This window comes from Eretmochelys imbricata, chromosome 9, assembly GCF_965152235.1.
Source record: "Eretmochelys imbricata isolate rEreImb1 chromosome 9, rEreImb1.hap1, whole genome shotgun sequence".
In the NCBI taxonomy this organism is placed as follows: Eukaryota; Metazoa; Chordata; order Testudines; family Cheloniidae; genus Eretmochelys; species Eretmochelys imbricata.
Genome location: NC_135580.1, coordinates 97,359,878 through 97,382,197, shown reverse-complemented (window position 1 = coordinate 97,382,197; position 22,320 = coordinate 97,359,878). Strand labels below are relative to the sequence as shown.

The 22,320-nt window shown below is 39.9% G+C and overlaps 1 protein-coding gene across 1 annotated transcript in view; it reads left to right on the top strand.

Annotated features, from left to right (window-relative positions):
* Nucleotides 1–22,320, top strand: part of LOC144270620 (transmembrane 9 superfamily member 2-like) — a 41,319-nt gene that overhangs the window by 5,420 nt on the left and 13,579 nt on the right. Inside the window, exons 5-14 of the mRNA XM_077827224.1 lie at nt 52–181; nt 6,556–6,683; nt 8,351–8,462; nt 10,822–10,898; nt 11,793–11,901; nt 14,597–14,729; nt 17,200–17,319; nt 17,506–17,563; nt 20,629–20,788; nt 22,072–22,223. Of these exons, the coding sequence (XP_077683350.1) occupies nt 52–181; nt 6,556–6,683; nt 8,351–8,462; nt 10,822–10,898; nt 11,793–11,901; nt 14,597–14,729; nt 17,200–17,319; nt 17,506–17,563; nt 20,629–20,788; nt 22,072–22,223 (1,179 nt within the window). The remainder of the gene's footprint in view (nt 1–51; nt 182–6,555; nt 6,684–8,350; nt 8,463–10,821; nt 10,899–11,792; nt 11,902–14,596; nt 14,730–17,199; nt 17,320–17,505; nt 17,564–20,628; nt 20,789–22,071; nt 22,224–22,320) is intronic.

Sequence of the window (22,320 nt, the reverse complement as noted above, 5' to 3'; positions counted from 1 at the left end):
AATTAGATATTTCTTACTAAGGAGTTGCCTGTTTAAAATTTCTTTGCCTAGGATTATTGATAATATGCCTGTAACATGGTGTTATCAAGTGGAAGATGAACACAAGTACTGTAATCCGGGATTTCCAATAGGATGTTTTATTACTACAGATGGCAGAGTTAAAGATGCTTGCGTTCTTGATGTAAGTGGTGAGAGCTTATTTCTTTAATATGGCCAGATATGGGTCTAGCTACAAAGCTGTAGTGTTTGGGTCATGTCCTCATAAGTCTTTGTCATGTTTTTTTGTTTTTAATAAATAACCGTGTGCTTACAGAGTGTAAAACAGGCTTGATATACAAAACACAAATATAGTTAAATAAGATCTACAGTATGTCCATTAAGAAAAGGAGTACTTGAGGCACCTTTGAGACTAACCAATTTATTCGAGCATGAGCTTTCGTGCATCCGATGAAGTGAGCTGTAGCTCACGAAAGCTCATGCTCAAATAAATTGGTTAGTCTCTAAGGTGCCACAAGTACTGCTTTTCTTTTTGCGAATACAGACTAACACAGCTGTTACTCTGAAACCTGTCAGTATGTCCATTGACAAAGGTAAGCACACCTATATGTAATCAAACATTCCTCATTTATATACATTATGTGGTTGTCTGCTGCAGCTTGTAGTAAACACTATAGTTAAGGGTGCAAAATACCTTCAAACATGAATTCCTGGTATAGCATGGATTTAAACTTTCTGAAATTTTCGGACGAAACTTCATGTTTAGGCTCTGGCTGAGGGGAATTTTTAATCAAGTTTGGGCAAAATCTGTGCAGATTTTCAAATTCCGTAAGGGTGGAAAAACATTCTCTCTTCTGACAAAGTCAATGCCATATGCTCCTCTGCCACTTCCCTAACTCAGAAGCAGTAGTGCTTTGAAACCTGAGCCCAGATCCTGCTCCATGCAGGCAAATCCCTGCATTCATGCAGAACCCCACTGACTTTAATGGGGCTCGTGCTGCATGCAGCTTATTGCAAGATCTTACTAGGAATGAAACCTTCCAGAAAACACCAAGAAACAGGTATTGATGTGTTTGTTGACAAATGTATAACACTCAAAAATGGCAGTTAAATATACGTAGTTTAGTCAGAATTGTGAAAAGACTTGTCAAACCCTGCTTTGATGGAGAAAATAATTGTTAGCAGCAAGTGTGTTTAGTACTCCTGGTGGAATTCAACGCCAAAAAATTAAATTCTGCACACAATATTTTAAAATTCTGGGAATTTATTTAAACTACCATACAATGGATGGAGAATGGGAGTGGGAAGCATTGGAGAAAATCCCCAAACCCACTTTGTCTAATAATAATAATGTAGCTAGGTTTGATCCTTTATTTCTAGTTATTAGTCAACAAATATATGTAGCCATATGCTCAGTATTAGATATAGGCAACTGAAGAGTAAGTGAGGGCTGGGGTATCAAACTCACAGTTTATATTGGCTACTGACTATCTCCAGAAAAGTCAAAAGTAAACAGTTCATGGAGCACATTTTGACTGGAAAAAGTTTGTCTGAAAATTTAGACCAGTTCTAATCATTGAAGCACCATAAGCATTTATAAGGCTACACTGTCATTTACAATGTCTCCTTTACACCACTCTGGCAGGGTAAAGGAGCTTTAAAACTTTTACACTTGTTTTATGCTTCTGGGGAGATTCACTAAGAATGGGAACAATTCACTAACAACAATGGAAACAACTTAGCAAGCAGGCTGCTACATTATTACTCCTGGGGGAATTCTGTCCCCAAAAAATAAAGTATGCAACAAAAAATTAAAAATTCTGGACACACTATTTTAAAATTCTGCATATTTTATTTGTCAAAATAACACCATATAATCACATCAAAATTATTTTTTGTAATTTATTTCAAAATACCTGTCAACAAGTATGTCTGTAACGATTCATAGAAAAGATTCAGAAAATGTTTTTTTGACAAATTCCTTACTAGGCATATTAATACAGAACTCTGAGTAATAATTCATTTAAACTACAATACAGAGCTGTATTTCCCGCACCCATCAGAAGCAGTGCAAAGGATTGGGGGATTCAGGGGTAATGGAGGAGCTGAAGAAGAGGGAAGTAATTGCTCTGAAGGAGCCTGGGTTTGAACTTGGAGGGTTGTTGGGTATGGGTGGGAAAAGTACAGAACAGTGGGTTTTTTGTTTTGTTTGGTGGTGGTGGTGGTGTTTTTGTTTTTTTATGGGGCGGGGAGGGACTGTTAAGGAGCTGTCCCCATTCAGATCCTGGCTGACCCCTAGCCTCTCCCATTCAATCAGGAACATCTGCCCTGTCCCCATGTGTCCTGGACCCGCTGTCCACGTGGGTCCCTACATCCCCACTCAGACACCCACTCCCACCATCTGGCCCTGCCCCTCTCTCCCATCCCCATGTGTCTGTTCCCCCACTCAGCCATTCCCCTGTCTGTATGTGGCCCTGCATCCCCTCCCCGTGTGTCTGTGCCCGCAATCAGCCACTCACTTCCTGCTGTAGCTCGGCACCCCCTTCCCTTCTGCTCACATGGCCCTGCACCTCCCTCCTATCTGTGGCCCTGTGCCTCCATTCCCATTCAGCCCCTGCCCCCGTATGTCCTCCCCCACTAGCCCTTATGAGCCCCTGTCTGACCCCCCAGCACCCCCACTCTGTCTGTCCCGTGTTATCATCCCCCTCCCCCCCAATAGCCCTTCTCTCCTGACTGGGCCTGCTGCTAGGAAGGATCTGCATGCTCTTTCTCTTCCCTAGCTGTCTGGGAGCTGCTGCTCTGTTCTGGCGCCACAGCGACCTCTGGGCTGCAAAATATGGAACTGCACCAACGTTCTAGCAGAAGATTTTTTTCTGCGCAAAAAAAATAAAAATATGCGTGACTCATTAATTATGCACATGCACAGTCATGCAGAATTCCCCCAGGAGTACATTATGCTCTGCATGAGGGGACAAAGCCTGCCTCACACCTACCTCCAGACATCCCGAAGCCCTGACCCTCCATGCTGGGCATGTCACAATAGCGAGCTAGAAGGACTGTGTATGTGTGTGTCTCTCTCTCTCTCTCATTTGCTCGCATGTCTGCACGCCCAGCCGTGCCCCTCCCCCCCCCCCGGTAGTGATTGACATATCCCCCACACGCATGCACAGTCCCCCCCATCCACGGGCTGATTTACGTCTGTGCCGGCTGCTGGGGGCAGGGGGTGAGAGACTGCTCTTGCGGCTTCCCTTTACTTCCTCTCAAAGTCATTTTTCTGCAGGGAAGCAAAGCAGTCTGTGGATGACATGAATTCTGCGCCCGTGCAGTGGCGCGGTGTTCCTCCAGGGGTAGTGTAGGGGAATATTGTAAACTTGATGTCACAGTAATGCTGTTATAACAGGGCTCATACGTGAATACATCAAGAGAACAATATTTTGTGGATTAAATATGTACAGTAATAGATCTAATAATTGGCTGGTAAATGCATATTGACTGAATCAAAGATAGCAAGTTGAAAACTCCAAAGCTTAAACTTCTCTGGGTTTTGATACACAAGTACCAGATGATTTTCCCAGAGAGATCAGTATGTAATACAAGCCTATTTATAAAGTGTACATGTTTGGATAAAGCACTAACTCTGCTGTACAGTGCTTCTGCAGCAGTGGATGTCATAGCCTGGTAATGTCTGTGTATAGATGAATGGATTAAATATATTTATATGGCATTGTGCCAGGGAAGTAACTGTCATATGGGCAAAGAAGAACACAGTAGTTATGCCTATAAGTTTAAATTGCAAAGGTGGTAGAATGCTATGCATCGTTCCAGTATATTTTAAAAATACACCAAAATACATATTCCATCCTACCTAAATTTAGAACCAATTATTGCGTGTGACCCCCCTTTTTCAAAAAAAAAATTTTAAAGAGGGATAATAGAATATGCCAACAGGGCTACTGCATATCTAATTTTTCAGTGCCTCCAAAGCCCTTAATTTAGAATACTTAAACTGCACAAAATGCCAAAGAAAACAAACCAGTGACTAAATACATAGTTACTGGAGAGTTGTAGCAAAATGTTCGAAAACTAGCACTATGCCAATAATACAAGGATTTTGATCATTGGGGAAGGAAAAGACTCCAGAGTCACTGGATCTTAAAGGATCAGATATTTCAACACTAGAACTCCCCAATGTTACTTTTGTTGGAATCCTAGAAGAATACTGATCTGAGTGCTTTCAGAATAATGACAGATTAATCTGCAGCAAAGTATGAGAGGAAGAGGGCATTTTTACTGGAAAATTCAGGTAATCTTTCTGGGTGCAAGGCACATTACTAAGAATAATTGAAATGCTGGGGAAGTGGGTTGGAGTGAGATGGAAGTGTTTTTGAAGGCATTTTGAAACTGAGGCTAACTTAGTTTCACTAACACTTTCTGGGACAAGCTATTAGCAAACAAACCTCTTTTGGGGGAAAAAATGGGGGCAGAAAGGAAATGGGAATGGGGGCAGAAAGGAAAGTTCAATCAGACTTAGTTATGTTAGGCTTTGTCTACATAGTAAACTTCGTTGTTGTCATTTATTGCGATTGATCCTGGAGCTGCAATGATGGAAGCTATAGAATAGAGGGGACTCAGTATGGGGTTTTAAAAAAAGTCGCTGCATTGTTATTACCAGTGGCTAATTATGGCTACAGAACTAGGTGTTTTGATATGCACTGCAGCTTCCATCATGGCTATTGCCAGTGGAAAGGCACCAATCGTGATTAATGATCAGAAAGTTTGCTAGTGTAAATTTAACATCACCTCTGGATCAGTCATCTGAGGAAATTGAATGATAGATCTAAAATATTTTAGTAATTTATTTGAACTACAATACAATGGATGGAGAATGGGAGTGGGGAGCATTGGAGGGAAATCACCAAACCCCCTTTGTCTAATAGTAATGTAGCTAGTATGGACCCTTTACTTCTAGTTATTAGTCAACAAATATATGCAGCCATATGCTCAGTATTACATGATAGGCAACTGAAGAGCAAGTGAGGGCTGGGGACTCAAACTCACAATTTATACTGGCTACTGAGTATCTCCAGAAAGGTCAGTAGTAAACAGTTCATGGAACACATTATGATAGGAAATTTTTTCAGTCCAAAAATTTATACCAGTTCTAATCACTAAAGCATTTAGTCACTAAGCATTTATAAGGCCAAATTGTCCTTTACGATACGGCTCCCTTACATCACTCTAGCAGGGTAAAGGAGCCTTAAAATTTTTACAACTGTTTTATACTGCTGAGGGAATTCACTCGGAACAATGGGAACAATTAACTAAGCAGGCAGGCTACTACATTTTGCTCTGTCTGAGGGAACAGAGCCTGTCCCACGTCTGCCTCTTCAGAAACAGACCAAAGTCCTGCCCCTCCACGCCAAGTGTGCTGCAGTGGCGAACGAGAGGGGCAGAATGTGTCTGTCTCTCTCACATGTGCATGACTACCCAGGTCCCCCTGGCGGTGATTTATGTCTCTACTGGCTGCTCTGGGTGCCCAAACCAACCTGCCTGCCCTGCCAGGGAGGGGGTACATGACCGCTTTTGCGGGTTCCCTTTTCTTTCCTGTCAGAAGTCATTTTTCTGCGGGGAAGCAAAAATCTGCAGGGGCCATGAATTCTGCAAAAGCATAGTGATGCAGAATTCCCACAGGAGTAATAGACTATTCAGCTGAAGAACCACATGTTAGATTAGAGATAGTACTCACATCTCTATGCTCTAGCCCAGAGGTCCCCAAACTTTTGGGGGTCACTGCCCCCTCCCTATCTGCATCCCACCGTGGCCAGGAGGAGGACTCAGACAGGAGTAAGGGGGCTGAGGCTAGGGTCACAGCTGTGGGTAGGTCTGGGGCAAGAAGTGGGCCTGGGGACGGAGCCATGGCCAGGGGCTGAGGCTGGGGGTGGGAATGGAGTTGCAGTGTCGCTGCAGTGGGGGCCGACAGCCGGGCCCACGGCCAGGTGTGGAGCTGCGCCAAGGCTGGAGTTGGGCCAGGGGTGGGGCTGGGAGCCAGGGACTGGAGCAGAGCTGGGGGCGGGGGAAGTGGCTGGGTGGTGTTCCCTCCCCATCCCCCATGGGCTGGCCTGGGCCCCACTGTACGCCCCCCCCGGATCCTCCATGCCCCCTAGGGGGGCATACCCCACAGTTTGGGGGACCTCTGCTGTAGCCATTAGAGGGGGGACAAAGAGCTACAGTTAGTGTGGGTTACATGGAGATAATAGAGGGAGTAGACTTTTAAATCTGGACTGGAGTGTCTTATGATGACCTTGCAAGACTGATGTAGACTGTTTTAAACCTTGTGGAATGCAAAGTTTATTCTTTACCGTTATTTTCTTTGCTTTTTGTAGATTTGTTATCTTTCTAATGTCTATTTTGAGAATATACAAAATACTCCTCATTCCTCCACCCCTTCTGTGTCTGCCCCCCAGCCCCCAGTATTCTTTTATTTTGGATTACTTGGATCTTTGACTACAGTATTACCTCTCTACTGGAAATGTTTTTCAAACATGTAATATTTTGCAGTCTCAGTTTCACAAGAGGGACACCTTCTACCTCTTCAACCATGTTGACATTACAATCATGTACCATAGCGGGAAAGATGAAAGCTGGCCTGGAGCAAGACTGGTAATGGCAAGACTGGATCCAAAAAGGTAATTACTAGTACACGCCATTTTAATATGCTTCAGTGTCTTCAACCATGGGTAGCGAAACTAGAAATTACAGTTGAAATAAAACAATTTCAGTTTTTCTGAAGAAATGTCTGTGCTCTGTTGATTATTGTAAATCTTTGAATACATTGATGTATCTTCCTGACTTTACTTTTTGAAAGTAAAAATGAATGGTGTGGAGAAAGTGAATAGGTAAGTGTTATTTACCCCTTCACAGAACACACGAACCCAGAGGGTCATCTAATTAAATTAATAGTCAGCAGGTTTAAAACAAAAGGAAGTATTCTTCATATGACATACAGTCACTCTGAGGAACCCATTGGTTAAGGCTAAAACTGTAACTGGGTCAAAAAAGAATTTAAATAAGTTCATGGAGGATAGGTCCATCAATGGCTATTATCCAAGATGGTCAGGGATGCAACTCTACGCCTTGGGTGTCCCTAGGCCTCCGACTGCCAGATTCTGGGACTGGATGATAGGGGGTGGGTGTATCACTTGATGATGATTTCCCTGTTCTGTTCTTTTCCTTTGAAGCTTCTGGCATTGGCCATTATTGGAAGACAGGATAGTGGGCTAGATAGACCACTGGTCTGATCCTTTATGGCTATTCTTATGTTTAGTGGTAATAAAACTGACTCATTAACACTCAAAAGCCACTATTCAATGCCTTCATTGTATTTCAGCTTTCTCCTCACGTCAGTTTTGGCTACAGGGCTATGCAAGAATGTTGAATGATGGGGAGATGTATTTTCCTATTATCCGCATAATCAGAAATGGCTGAACCATGTTTGCTCTAACTTTCTAAAGCAGGGGTGGGCAAACTATGGCCCGCGGGCCACATCCGGCCCGTCAGACCTTTTTGATCCAGCCCTCAGCTCCCCCCTCCCGTACTCCGAACTCCTTGATCCCAACCCAGAGCCCCCTCTTGTACTCCAAACCCCCCATCCCCACCCCAGAGCCCGCACTTCCAGCCAGATCCCTCACCCCCCCTCCCCCCGCCCTGTGGCCCAACAGCCTGCCCCGTCTCTGTTACTCCTCCTGCCCTCCAGACCCATTGGTCCCAGCCTGGAACACCCTCCTGCACTCCAAACCCCTCATCTCAGGCCCCACCCCAGAGCCCACAGCCGGAGCGCTTACACCCCTCCCCTGTACTCCAACCCCCAGTCCAGAGCCCCCTCCCGTCCTCCAAACCCCTTGGTCCCAGCCCCACTCCAGAGCCCGCACCCCCAGCCGGAAACATCACCTCCCCCTCGGAACCCCAACCCCTAGCCTGGAGCCCCCTCCCGCACACTGAACTCCTCATTTCTGGCCCCACCCCAGAGTCCTCACCCCCAGCCAGAGCCCTTATCCACTCCTGTACCCCTACCCCCAATTTTGTGAGCATTCATGGCCCGCCATACAATTTCCATACCCTGATGTGGCCCTCAGGCCAAAAAGTTTGCCCACCCCTGTTCTAAAACCTCAAACCAAATCCTTCACATGTTCAGAGGTGAAGTCCATTTTGATGGTGGGAACTGGAAGGCCTTTTCTCAATAAAGGAATTGTAAAACTGGTGGGAAAAGATACAAAAAAAGTAGATAATAATTTTGAAGGAGTTCTCTACCCAATACAGCAGGTATGAATCTTATTTAAAATTTCTGTCTTGCTAGCTACAAACATACAGATAAAAACAATTTAAATTGTGGAGGTCCCGCTATGGAGATTCCTGGTAAATTCACAAACAAACTGGATTTGATCTACACTTATTCTGTGAAATTTGAAGTAAGTATTATTAATGTTTTAGTAACAAATCTCCTAAATTGTTTGGATCCAGGTTCTTTCTGGCAGTTATGTATTTATTCAGTATAAATGTTTTCACTGTTTTAATACAGTTTTATGAATATTAATATGTCTGAGGAACAACTTGGGAATGTAAGCAGTTTTGTAGGTAAAAATATTAAACATCCAGTCCCAAAGTTCAGAATGCAGTAGGAGAGCACTGTGAAAAATGATTTCCAGAAGCAAATTTCTCTGTTTACAAGTAAAAAGATGGCTTTAACTACCAGCTCTGAGTTTGAAAGCCACGCAGGGTTTTTCTGTGATCATGTGTCATCAGTAATGAAAATGTTACAGGTTAAATTATGCTTTCAGTTACAACAGAGCAATCCAGCTGTCCTCAAATTCTAATCTGCAAGTGGAACTTTACCTGTCTTTCTGATGGTTAAAAAGGAAATGAAATCCAGATCACTCTTCTGTAGCTTCATTGGTTCTTCAGTGTTAACAGCAGTAAAATTAAGTAGAACTTAGATTTGGCATTAAAGTTTGCAGATCTGGCTCTAAACACAGGGAACAGAGCTATTGGTTCATGTAACTCTTCTACATAGTCACTGTTCACAGTGGATCGCTAATTTAAGCAACCCTCATATTGGAGAGAATATATTTATAGATAAACTTTCTTAGAGACATTTTTGATTTTATAATTTACCTACTTTAATGAATGAGTTCATAGTGAGCATATTTTTTTAGTTCTTGTCAACTGAGTTGCTGTCCATCTGATTTGAAAGTGTCTTCGTTATAATTTTACCCAGACACTTGCGAGCACTAAATTAACTACTGGATAAGTGGCTTTGAAAACAGTCCTTATTTCACCTAATACATCACAGGCAGTAAGTAGCAAATCGTACTTGTGAATGTGTTTTTACCCTAATCTGAAAGGTAACCTCTTATGGGTGTGAGGATAGTTCGGTTTCCATGTTGCTTCAAAAATTGATACCCCTGTTTAGCCTACCTTAAAAAGTGGCAATTATGGTTTGTTTTTGTGATGTAAGACACCTGTCTACTAGGAATTGGACTGAGAGCACTAGTTCATTTTTTGCAAAGACAGCCATACAGCTGTCATATGATGATAGCTTTCACTATCCACCCATCTGAAGTTAACTTGAACCTACCTTGAGGTTATAGAATATAGAGCCTTGCACTTTTCCCTTAAGCTATCCAGTCCTCCTTAGACTTGCCAATTTTATGACATGGATGAACCTCCTGTCTATTAACATATGTTTAAATCTTGAGGATAAATTGCAATTTATCATGTCAATGTTGTTCAGTAATTTACAAAATGCATTATGCATTTGGGACACTTGTTTTTTCAGCAAGTCGATAATTCCTGCTAGTTCAGGTATTTCCAGCAGATGTCACTATTTACATCTTAAATATCAGGTACACTTAAAATTGACTCTCTGCAGTTTGCTGCCTTTAAACTTTACTTTAGATATAGTCAGAATACATTTTTCTAAGGAAAAAATGCTATTTATTTATTTAAAATTTAAAATTAATAAACCAGTAAAATCAGTAGTGGCTGTTTTATGGATCCAGGACATTTACTTTTAAAACTAAGTAAACTAAGCCCATATCTTAAATAGTAATAGCTTTATGATTTGTTATCGCACCTGCATTGTTTTAGTTTGGCCACTGTTTTATCAGTCTGATTTTGCAGTCTGCACACTGAAGAGACAGAAATTTGCTCTCTGTTCTACAGCAGCTGACTTTTTGTTAGTGAGGCCATGATAGACTGACATTTTGACCCATTTTGAAGGGTTGGGCTTTCAGACCTGTGCATGTGCAAAAATATACACATTTGTGCACTTGCTGTTTGCATACAGCGCATACAAAAGTTCAACTGGATGCCAAAATAGTAAATTGCACATTGTTTTCTGAAAATCTGATCCAGTGAATCATGATCCATTTACCAAATTGTGGGATGGTAACTTCACAGAGTAGCTTGATGAACTGACATGAAGCGGTGAGTTCAATTTTATGTTGTACAGTTTTACTCAGAAGAACCCTGATCAATATAAACTGTGCCCAAAAACATTACAGATAATTCAAAAATTACAGGCAATAGACATTATAAAGTAAGTGACAGAGAAGGACAAAACATAAAATAAAGCATAAAATATAAAATAAACCAGTCAGAAGAAGAGATTAAAGAGTATAAGGCAGGGAAAATACCTGTGTGTAAAATGAAGATTGGAGTCAAGTAGATTATGCATACTCACTAACTTTAGGAAGTGGCATCAAAACCTTTACTCCCCCAAAGTCATTTTTTTTTTTGTTTAATCATTTTGTTTCACCTTGTTTATAGGAAAATGATATCAAGTGGGCTTCCAGATGGGACTACATTTTGGAGTCTATGCCACATACCAACATTCAGTGGTTTAGGTAAAATTTTTAATTTATGGAGTGAATACATCTTGCAGTGAAGCACAAAGATCTTATCCTTCAGTTTTCAGGATATGTAACTGTTACATGTAAAATTAAGTCTGTTAGTTTCCAAGCAAATGAACTTCCTTGTTTCAATACGTAAAGCAACTTTTGTCAGTCTTGGATCTCTTGGGATCAGCTAAAGTATTGCATGTCACCAAAGGAATGTGCCATTAGTATCCAAAAGCAAAGTGAAAACATGGAGGTTGCTTTATCATCTTGTTCTGCAGAGCTTTTGGAAGGTTACTGCCCATTAGTTTTCTTACCATTACCATCTGGCTTGCTCTGATTACCAAATAGAGGTTATCTGTACAAGTTTTGTTTTTAATATTAGCTGCTGCTGTTAAATACGAAAGATAGTCAGTGAGGTTTTTTATGCAAGAGAATGTACCAAAAGATCTATTGTTTATGAATTAATGTATAATTTGTACAGTAAAGAGGAAAATGTGTGCTGTACATAAATGCTAAAAAAGCAATACATATCGTACATGAAATCTGATATTTAATATGTAACTAATTTGTTTAATGGAATTACATAGATTTGATTGTATTTCATATATAAAATCCATTTGGCAAAAACCAGTTGGGTTGAGATTCTCTAGTATTCTCTGCTCTTCAGCAGAATGGCTTTGCAGGGGCTTTCCTAGTTTTGTGTTATAGTAGTATGTCCTATTATAATTTATTTTTTCTGTGTAGGAAAACATTAAAATTTAAAATACCTGACAGAACTACTTACACACAAACTTGATATCCAAAAATGTGCTTCAGACTTCAGATGTGCACATATTATGTAGTGCATATGCTGAAGTCTGAAAAAGTGGATAGAAACTTTGAATTTTTCTTTATCTACAGCATAATGAATTCCCTCGTAATTGTTCTCTTCTTATCTGGCATGGTGGCTATGATCATACTAAGGACTCTTCATAAAGATATTGCAAGATATAACCAGATTGACTCTTCTGTGAGTAGAACTCTTATGGTTTTTAGATCTCCTTTTCTAGGAAGAAAAAATCTATTAACTACAGTTTTGAATGCAGTCTAGGAGGTCAGTATAAGTAATATGTAGACGTATCAGCTCTTTGAGAGTAATAAATGGCCTTACTGAAATGTCAGCTTCCCCAAAGAAGGGAGTATTTGGTGCAGATATGATTAAGAGGCTCAGTTCCCCACCTCGATTTGACAAACTTTTAATGTGGAAGGATAAACTTTAGGGGTAAGCAAAGGTGAGGTGTGTGTTCTATTCAGATATTTCAAAGAACTTAATGTTGAGTGCCTGTGCACACGCTTGGATGTCTTGTGAGGGACACTAACAAGTAAACCTGTAATGCATCAAGTGATGGCTACAAAGGCAAGCTGAGAATTTCTATACTACTATATGTAGGTTTCTGTGAGTCCATTGTAATGGTGAAAACCAAAATCATTATGCCTCTCTTGCTGGTTAAATTTAATCAACCTGAAGTGAATTTGGTACGACTTTTGTTCCTTTTTAAAATACAAATAAACGTGCTCTCGGCTGTCCTATCGTAATCTTAATGAAACATTTTTTTAACAGGTTTATTTGATTTCTGCACTGGATGGGGAAAGGACTACTTCTACATCTTAAATCTAAAGCATGAGGTTCATGGACATAAAACTGTCATTTAGAGAATTGTTTTCTAGTAATCGTCAGTTGTAGATGTAAACCTCTTCATTTTAAGGCCTAAACATTGCATATTTCAAACCTACTTGTTTTACAGGTTTGAAATACCAAGCTTGCAGTCGGACATAGAATTTTTATCGATAGTGGTCTAACCGCTGTTTCATCCAGATGGTGGGACCAGGTTTAGCTCTGGCATTGGCAGATGAAACTCCCATTTTAGTGGAGTTGTACTGAAAACAACAGTTGAACCTTCTCAGAGGCAGTGTGGCTCTAAGTCCAACACAGTATTTTAGGGTACATCTACACTGCAATAAAAAATCTGTGACAGCGAGTCTCAGCGCCTGGGTCAATTGACTTGGGCTTGCAGGGCTCAAAATATCAGTGCAGACGCTTGGGCTGGAGCCTGAGCTCTGAGACCCACCCCTTTGCTCCTTAGTAGGCTTACTAAAAATCCAGCTCCATTGAGTGGGGAGTGCTCTGGTTCACATAAGACAAACAAGGACTCAGGCTGCCCAGCTTGATCTGATTTTTTTCAGACATGCAGCACAAATAATGCATCAACTTTCAGAGCAAAGTTGGTGGTGGGACCAGAACCTGCTCTGTTTTCCAAGGAAAGTATTTTTGCTGACAGATTTTCCATGAGAAATTAAACTCATGTTCTTTCACTGGTTAAACCTTTCCAAATGTGCCAATAGAAAGTATTTGCCTTGTCCCCTGTTGGATTGGCATAGAAGGCGTGCATTTAGGAGGTCCATCCTGGAAAAGGACATTTCTTTTTCGGTAAATTAAAAATAAGCATTTGTTTCAGGCAACAACGTTTAAACCAATGCTTTGTTTACTTATTGGTTTATGAAAAAAGGCTTAGTAAGGACAATAGAAGCTTCCTGCTTTTGGAAATGAGAACCAGATTTATGTGGACTCCCACAGCAAAAGTGCACTGTACTTTTGGGAAAGGAGTAACTAGAAGACTTCTGTCCAGGAGGAGAATTTATTATGATGCTGAGTTTGGCAGCGTTTCCTCCATGTTGTACCTTAATAATCATGTTCCCTGTTACCTAACTCTGGATCTATGGTTTCTGTTTCCCTGCTGACATAACACTTGCTGTAAAACTGTTTTCTAAACACATTAAAAAAAAGTCCCACTTGCAGCATACCCCCAGCTCTTGAGAATTGTTTATCAACAAGGTGGACACAAAGCTCCTCACACTAGGGAGATGATGAAATGTTCCATAGGAAATGAAGAGATGTTGTCAGTCATGCAGTTCTGTTTCCCTTCCTTCCCACCTCTTTTCTGTGAATGTTTAATTTTGGTACCAAACACCCAAGGGAAATATTTACTGATTACAGTTAGGCTGGATGATGTGTAGGGAACCCAGCACTCTTTGACTGAATGGGGCACAGCTATTTTAGCATGGGCCAAGTTTGTTGGAAACCACCAGTTTTTCAGAGTTGACTGCTGCTTAGTTCCTCCAGATTGATATTCCCTAAGACTCAGACTACATTAGTTTATTTAGCAACATGACAGCAACATGTTGAAGAACACAATGGTCTCAACTTGAGAATTAACAGGGAAGATATTTGGAGCAGAGGGAGCCCAAATTTGCACTTATGAAGTAAAGCAAAAAGCCCGTCATTACTTAGTTCTTGTTACTGAGGCGGATATCTCTTTTGCTTGTCTCAAAGCATAATTATTTAAACCAATGTGAATTGCTGTATTCCAAGTTAAATTAAATGGAATGCTTTCTTTTGCTTTACATTCATGTTGACCTTATGAGGATCTTTGCTAATTACATTGTTTCTCTGCCACTCTCAAAGGCAAGCATTTTCATGATAAATCTTGCCTGTTTCTTCCAGTAAACCATGAGGGGACTGTAAAACCAGTGAGTGATGAATCAATGCAATTAGTCTGTCTTTGGGCCAAACTGAAAGTTAATCAAACTTTGAAAGCACGTTTCACATTTTGCTTATATTCATTGCTGAATTATGTATATTTAATAAAGATGTTGCTATTATGCAGGAAGATGCTCAAGAGGAATTTGGTTGGAAGTTGGTTCATGGAGATGTATTTAGACCTCCAAGGAAGGGAATGCTGTTATCCGTCTTCTTGGGTCAAGGAACGCAAATTTTCATTATGACATTTATTACTCTATGTAAGTATAATAAGGTTTATTAAAATTACATACTTACACCTTAGTGTAATTGTAAGAAACATGAAATGATTTCTTGCATTGCTGTCTGTCCTTTTGATTGGTTACAAATCCTTCCTTTTAAGAAAAGAAAAATACATTTTCCCATAGTAATGACCCAGATGTCTGCAATAACACTATTGCAAATAGTAGTGTTTTGATCATTATCACAGCATCTCTCTATTAGGGCTAATTCACATGCTATAGAAGTGAAGTAGCCCCAGTCCAAATCCCCTTTTTAAAAGTTGTTAAAAATATACTAGAAGTCCACACTTACTCATCATGGTCCAATAATACTTGGACCCAGTAAGGTAAGTTCAAAGACGTTTAATCAAAGCTCTAATATTTTTCAGAACACATTTTTTCTGATAAATTTGATATAACAGTCAACAGTCATTCTGAAATAAGAACTTGAGTATGTGCCAATAAAATGGCACTGAATCAGTGCTCATGTAACTTGAGCTTGGCACAAACACCTAGATACAGCCATAACATTGTAATCTCCTTCAAATTATTATACTTAATTGTTTCATATAAATCTTTTACAACTCCCTTTGTTACTACACAGTAAAATATTGGCACATACTGACGTTTATATATTTTTGTAGCACTTGGTATTAAATCATTTGTTCTAAATTGTACATACCAGCAAAACATTATCTTCTGTATATCTTGATGCCAAGCAAAAAAACACATTCTTTGATTAAATGTTTCAGACCAGAGAACTGGTCTGCAGTAAATACAGATAGAAGTCCAGATAAAATGGTAGCAAATTCAGACTGACCTTCAATACTTGCCGTTATCTATAAACATCTTATGCGGAGAAAAGGAAAGGGTAGCTTGTTTTCCCTTTTAGCATAGGTCATTAAGCAGAAGGGTCAGTATATGCTTGTCCTTGATCCTCCTCTAAAATATATTCTTGCCATATTTAACATCATACTGTAAGATGTTGGCTTTCCCTTCTGGCTTGTTTTTAAGCTTTAATTTTAATAAAGATTCCTGTGTGGTGTTGAGCGTGAACAAGGAACCATCAGTTCTGTAGCCTTTGACTCCCGTAGAGCATAGACCTGCCAGTGGCCTGAAGGCTGATTATGTAGCTGTTCTGCCAAGACCATTATCAATAAACAACAAGGAAAACTTGCTGTTAGAAGATAAGACTTCATACAGTCTACACAGTGGTGTAGAAGATTTTTTCTGCCTTTTTGATCATTAAAAGTAGAAATGAAAATCTTATGGGGAGAGGAATAACTTTTGTATTCAATATTTTAAATTTTAAAAGAATCACACCAACAAAATCCCAATAGTCTTTGACCAGCCCGAGTAGGGTACTCCTGTACAGGTCGGTGAAACAAATCAGTAATGTAAGATATGATTATAATTCTGGGTTTCTATCATTCTGTTGGCCTTCTTCTGTTTTAGAGTTTAAAAACTTGGTGAATTATTTTTAACAGTGAAAATGGCAACTTTATTTTTCCACTTCATCAGTGCTTTTCTTTGTTAGAAGATCAGAACATGTAAATATGTCCACCCTAACTCACTGCATTCCTAGCTGACTAACATTTCACACAGAGCATTACTTTTCAGAGTTCTAGTTCAACATCCTTTTCTCTGTTCCTAATGTGTTTAAATGTAAGTATAATAACTTACCTTTTTGTGTCTTCATAAATTGGTCCTTCCAAATCCATGACAGTTCTTGGAGTCTATTTCCAAATACAAAAATTTCACATACCACTAATTGCAGAGTCTGTAATTGAATAACTGCCTTTCAAATCTGGGGTTGCCCTTACAGTTTGTTCAAGAACTCAAACTACCGCCTCCTTTTTTTCCTTTTTAAATATGGGGACCTTATTTTCCAGATGGTCTACCTTGTTCCTGAAGATAAGCATTGTCCATCGTGGGAGCTGTGATAACCTTTGTCTGGAGTTCGAAGTTTCTAAATCGGTTACTTAAGATCCAGTTCTATTATCTTCATGCTTCTTATAACTACCTTTTTAAAAAATAAATCACTGCTTTTTACTACTCTGGGCCTACTTTTCTTGGACGACTCTTATGGCATGTATTAAACTATTATGGTTGCCTATGCAATAAATGTATTCTTACAGAAGCATCATTCTTTAAGCTTTTAAAAGCTGATTTCCGAGCTGATATCTCATGGTATAGTTGTTGGAGGAGCAGAGACTTCAACCATGTGCCTCTCTTGAAGACGTTTAGCCACAGGAATCTTAGCCTTTTGAGTATGCGGTAAAAATACACAAGCATTAATTCAGTTATGCCCAGAGTGGTGTGCACTTATGACGAGTTGGTATGTGTGCGTATGTATACATACACATATGCTGTCTCAGTGAACTGGATAAACCTATGCGCTGTGGCGTGAGCTATAGAATATGCTAATAAAATGTGATAAATGGCTTATTCTTTCTTTTCACATCTTTAGTTCTAGCTTGCCTTGGCTTTCTTTCTCCTGCCAACCGAGGAGCTTTGATGACCTGTGCAGTTGTACTGTGGGTCTTGCTGGGAACTCCTGCTGGTTATGTATCTGCTAGAATGTATAAGAGTAAGTACCATTGCTTATTTCATATGATACAGCATGTTAAATTCAGCATTGCCAGGCATTATATGTGATTCAAGTTGGAGCTGATGTCTCAGATATCAGATCTGCTCCTTGCTGTCATACTGCAAAATATTTGTAAGAGGTGTTACATTTGAAACTCTCTAGTAATGATTTTTACTTATTCCTCAGCATTTCGAGGTGAAAAGTGGAAGACAAATGTTTTGCTGACAGCTCTGTTGTGCCCTGGGTTAGTACTTTTTGTTCCTTACTCTTATGCAATTGTTCTTTCCTGTATTCTTGTATATAACTCTACCACAAATAAAGAAAAACACTGATTTCTTAGCACAGAACTCTTTCAGGGGCTGTGCTGTTGCCTTTATTGCTTCCCTACTTTATTTTCCTTTCTACACAACATTTTAGAGTGGGAAGAAAAGCTTGTAAATCTCCTGTATTTGGAGAGTTTGCAAATTGCATAATGTTGTAGAACATGGCTTTTCAACCTGGGGGTCATGACCACCCCTCCCTTCCTTCATAAGTAGTCCCAACACTATGGAGGTGGGGCCTGAAATGTTTTTTTGTTCTAAGATGGAAAAATTTGTGAACCATTGACTCAGTTGTACTGTTGCTGCTGCAATTAATCCTGATATAATACAACAGCTCTTCGATTACGGCATTCAGTATTTTCTAGATACTCACGTTAACGTTAGTAGGGACTATATTTCGTTGTAAATGCATGGCTTATTATGGTGGCTTTTTGGAAAAGCTATTCTGCTAAGAGCACCTTTATAAATCAGGGCTAGATCCTATCCCCATTGTAGTCAGTCACACTATTCGTACTTAGTATACAGGAAGTAGGGTTAGGTCTGAGATTGTAAGTTTAGTTCCTTACTAATTTGGTACAAACACTTTATCTTGTTCTTTGTACCTTGAATATATTGGAATGTTCTTCAGGTGAAACTATATAATAGGGACATTAGTGTTCTATACAGAATTATTTTTATGACTAAAATAGCAGCTGTGTGCTACTGCAGTGAATAATCTTGCTAAAGACGGGACTAGAGACTAGTTCATGAAGAACAATGTGGTGCTCTACATGTATAGCTTTTAAAATTCGGTTTAGGAACATTTCATTTGGAACTAAGGTTTCAGGTATGTTTTTGTGTCTATGTACCTAAAAATAAAATTTAAAATTAATGTAATATATATAATTGTACTGGAAACCGTAGAGGTAATTTAAAGTGTTCCTTTAAGACAGAAGGTTGCCTATTAGAGGTAGTCCTTGGCACGGCTTTTTGGGTGGGTGGGTGGTAGAGTGGAAAATAAATGTATAGAATGTATATAATAGATTATTGGCATTGTGAATAGCTAAAGCAATTTTTCTGATTTTGTGTTCAGTAAATATCTTGAATTTGGCTTCAGATTTTTATTCTGGATAACCTATTGCAGAATGGAGTTTAACAAGATCTGTTTTCAGCAAAACGTCTGTATCTTTGTATGAAGACAGATGAAAAATAGAATTAATAAAACATGGCTTGGTTTGAATAAACTAGAATTGGATCGAATGAAACCTGATGTATTGGGTGACAACTGAATCTGTAGTATTTCTATGTGGAAATCTTATTCCTAAACAAAATGTGCTTCAGTCTCCCTGCTGTCATTTAGATATCTTCACAGTGCAGAGGATATTTATCTGTAGAAAAAAAATCATGCTGATAATTTAAATTCCAGAATATATTCAGTTTCATAGAGGAAGCAGAATGATTGGGGTTGGTAAAATAAGAACAGATGTCTTGATTATGCTGTGCTTGTTCAGTGAAACCGCATAATGTCATAAACAGCCCAAGGCAGTTATATACTCAGTAGGCTGAGTTTATATACAGAGTATTTTTCCTTTATCTTTGGAAGGGGAGAAGCAGAGATTGGATTACTGACATGGTCAAGGTCTAAAATACACCATGCAGGGTTTGCTTTAACTGCATTTGATTACACATTTATAGGGTACTACTCACAGGAATATTTGGGAACCATTTGTGCAATGGTTTGCCCACTGCTTTCTCTTTGCATGATGTTGTCCACTACAATGGAATGTTTAGCTTTGTCTGAGACTAGTGTAAATTCTACTTAAAGAATTCTTGCATGAGAGTCCCAGTGAGTGGTTCATTTTACAATGCCCCTTCCTGGGACTGAATCTTCTCCTGTACCCTGGGTGGTGGGGATCCATGCAGATTCCCAGATGAGGTTCCCTGGCAATGTATTTTATTGCTTTATTACTGGATGGAACATGTTTGAAATCTTAATCACTTCTCTCAAATAATTAAAACTGGGTTTCAGTCTCATTTGTTGAAAGGATTTTCAGAAAGCATATGGAAAGGGTGCAGGAGAGCATGACCTACATCTTAATTTCCAAAATAGAAGTCTTTAAAAACTTTGTTTTTTTTTTAAATAGAGGGTTTAGGGGAATAAAATGGGGTGAGAAAGTTGTTTGCTTTGTGACACAATTCTGTACTAAAAGTGCAAGAAGACTGTCTAAGCGGACTTCTTCAGACTTAGAAAACCAGCCTTTAGGGCTTAGTAAACTCTGAATGTTTTTTCCTTTTTATCGATGTTTTTGAGAAAATGGAAGGTATAATGCTGATTAAACCGAAGCAATAACACACTCTTGCTTCAGTAGCTTAGCTCCCTTTGAAACTGTGAATCTCTTAAAGTAGTACAAAGATGTAATGTTGTTGAACTAGCACACTTTTTTTTGTTCACTTTTTATATATTGTGTCCTATGGCTGAAGAGAGATTTGGTTGTAACAAGAAGCTTTTTCTAGGATTAGCCTGTGGTAGCTCTGATGTAGTTTGTGGTATCTTGAACAGTGGGTTTTGCCAGCAATGACTGAATTTGGCAGAAGGAATAACAGGTTTGTTAGAAAAGAGCTATTTAAAAGCATTACCAGACAATTAGCAGTGATGGGAAAGGAAGGGCAGGCAAAGTACAGTACAGTCAAGAGAGTGTTTGCTTAAACACACCATGTAACTTTTTTTATGATAGTGGCTCTTCACGTTCCCTCGGTTTGTTTATAGCCAATTAAAGGTCTTCCAAATAAGTGGCCTTATTGCTAAAAGACTCTAAAGATTAAAGACAATTAGCTGTTGCAAGTGATAATTACCACTTTTTATGTATTAGTGGTGAAACAATATTGCATAGACTACAAGTGAATATTCATAATCCTTTAGTTTTATGAACCACCTAAAAATATTTAATTCTCTTCCGATTTTACGCTGCTAGTGAGAAAATTCTGTTTTTTGTTTGGGTTTTTTTTTCAGTATTGTCTTCGCTGATTTCTTCATTATGAATCTTATTCTGTGGGTGAAGGGATCATCAGCTGCCATCCCCTTTGGCACACTGGTTGCTATCCTGGCAATGTGGTTTGGAATTTCTGTCCCATTAACCTTCATTGGTGCATATTTTGGATTCAAAGAAAAGGTAGTTTTTGAGTGCATTGTTTAAGTGTGTCTTATCTGCCACTCAGTATAATACTTTTCTGTTCTAACATCAAGTATTTATTCATGCGGAGTTAGTGTGTTAGCTGTCAACACCAAAATTTGGCTAAGATGCATGTGGCTGTCCATTCTGAAATGAACTGTTTTCCAACTTCTGATCTTTTTGTATGATAGACAAGAATACAAACTGATTTTCAAAATATTTTTCTGGCCATTCAGGATCTCTTCTAAGAACACATCTTTATTGACATTCCTCTTGTCTGCACAGTATGTGTGCTACAGTCTTCTGAAAGGTTAACACATCTAGAAGAAAATCAGTAATTCCATCAAAAACTAAATAAAGACCTCTCCCTCCTGCATGCTGAAATTTACTAGGTCATTGCTGCAGTGGAATTTCCAAAAAATCACTGTTTCTTGGTTTGTGCATTAGTTTGTCATCTTTAGAGATTTGGTTTAGCTCAGTGGCGTATGGCTAAGGCTGCGAGTCTGTCACAGAAGTCACGGATTCTGTGACTTCTGCAGCGGCCAGCAGCAGTTTGGGTGTGTGAGAGGGGGCTCAGGGCTAGGGGTTGAGCGGTGGGGGGCTCCCCGGCTCCCATTGGCATGGGGCTGCAGCTCCTAAGCGGTGGAGGGGCCAGGGGGCTCTGTGTACTGCCTGTGCCTGCAGGTCCTGCCCCCGCAGCTGCCATTGGCTGCAGTTCCTGGCTAATGGGAGCTGTGCAGGCAGGGCTTGTGGCAGGAGCTCCGCGCGGAGCCCCCGGATCCCTCCACCACCTAAGAGTTGCAGGGACGCAGAGCCAGGTAGCACCAGCTGGGGGTCCCGGGCCGCGTGCCACTGTCCCCCCTCCCCCACCACCAGCGGGCGCGGCCTGGCCCTCCTCTCCCAGCACCAGCAGGGTCCTGGGCCACCTCCCGCAGTGCCCCTGGGCCGCCCCAGTGCACCCTTAGCTCCCCACCCAAGTTTTAGTTAGGGGTTTATAGGAAAAGTCGTGGACAGCTCACGGGCCATGAATTTTTGTTTACTGCCCGTGACCTGTCCATGACTTTTATTAAAAATATCTGTGACTAAAATGTAGCCTTATGGATGAAAACATATCCTAATGGATGAATATAATGGGAGACTTAAGCATGTCAAGTTCCAAGGAGCTAGTATTAGGAAATAATAATCTTAAGTGTCTTTAATTTTTAACACTTTTTTTCCTATCTTACCTTGTTACTATGTTTACAGTTATTTGTCTTTTTTAATTGTATTAATTTCTCTCAAAGCCTATTGAACACCCAGTTCGTACAAACCAGATTCCTCGTCAGATCCCGGAGCAGTCGTTTTTCACAAAGCCGTTGCCTGGTATCATCATGGGTGGCATCTTGCCATTTGGTTGTATTTTTATTCAGCTTTTTTTCATTCTAAACAGTATTTGGTGAGTATTGTATCTTTACTTGATGGGCAGGCTGGCCTGTCAGTTCAAAAATGGACATGTACAATGAGCACGGAGAACCCAAAACAGTGGATTCAGA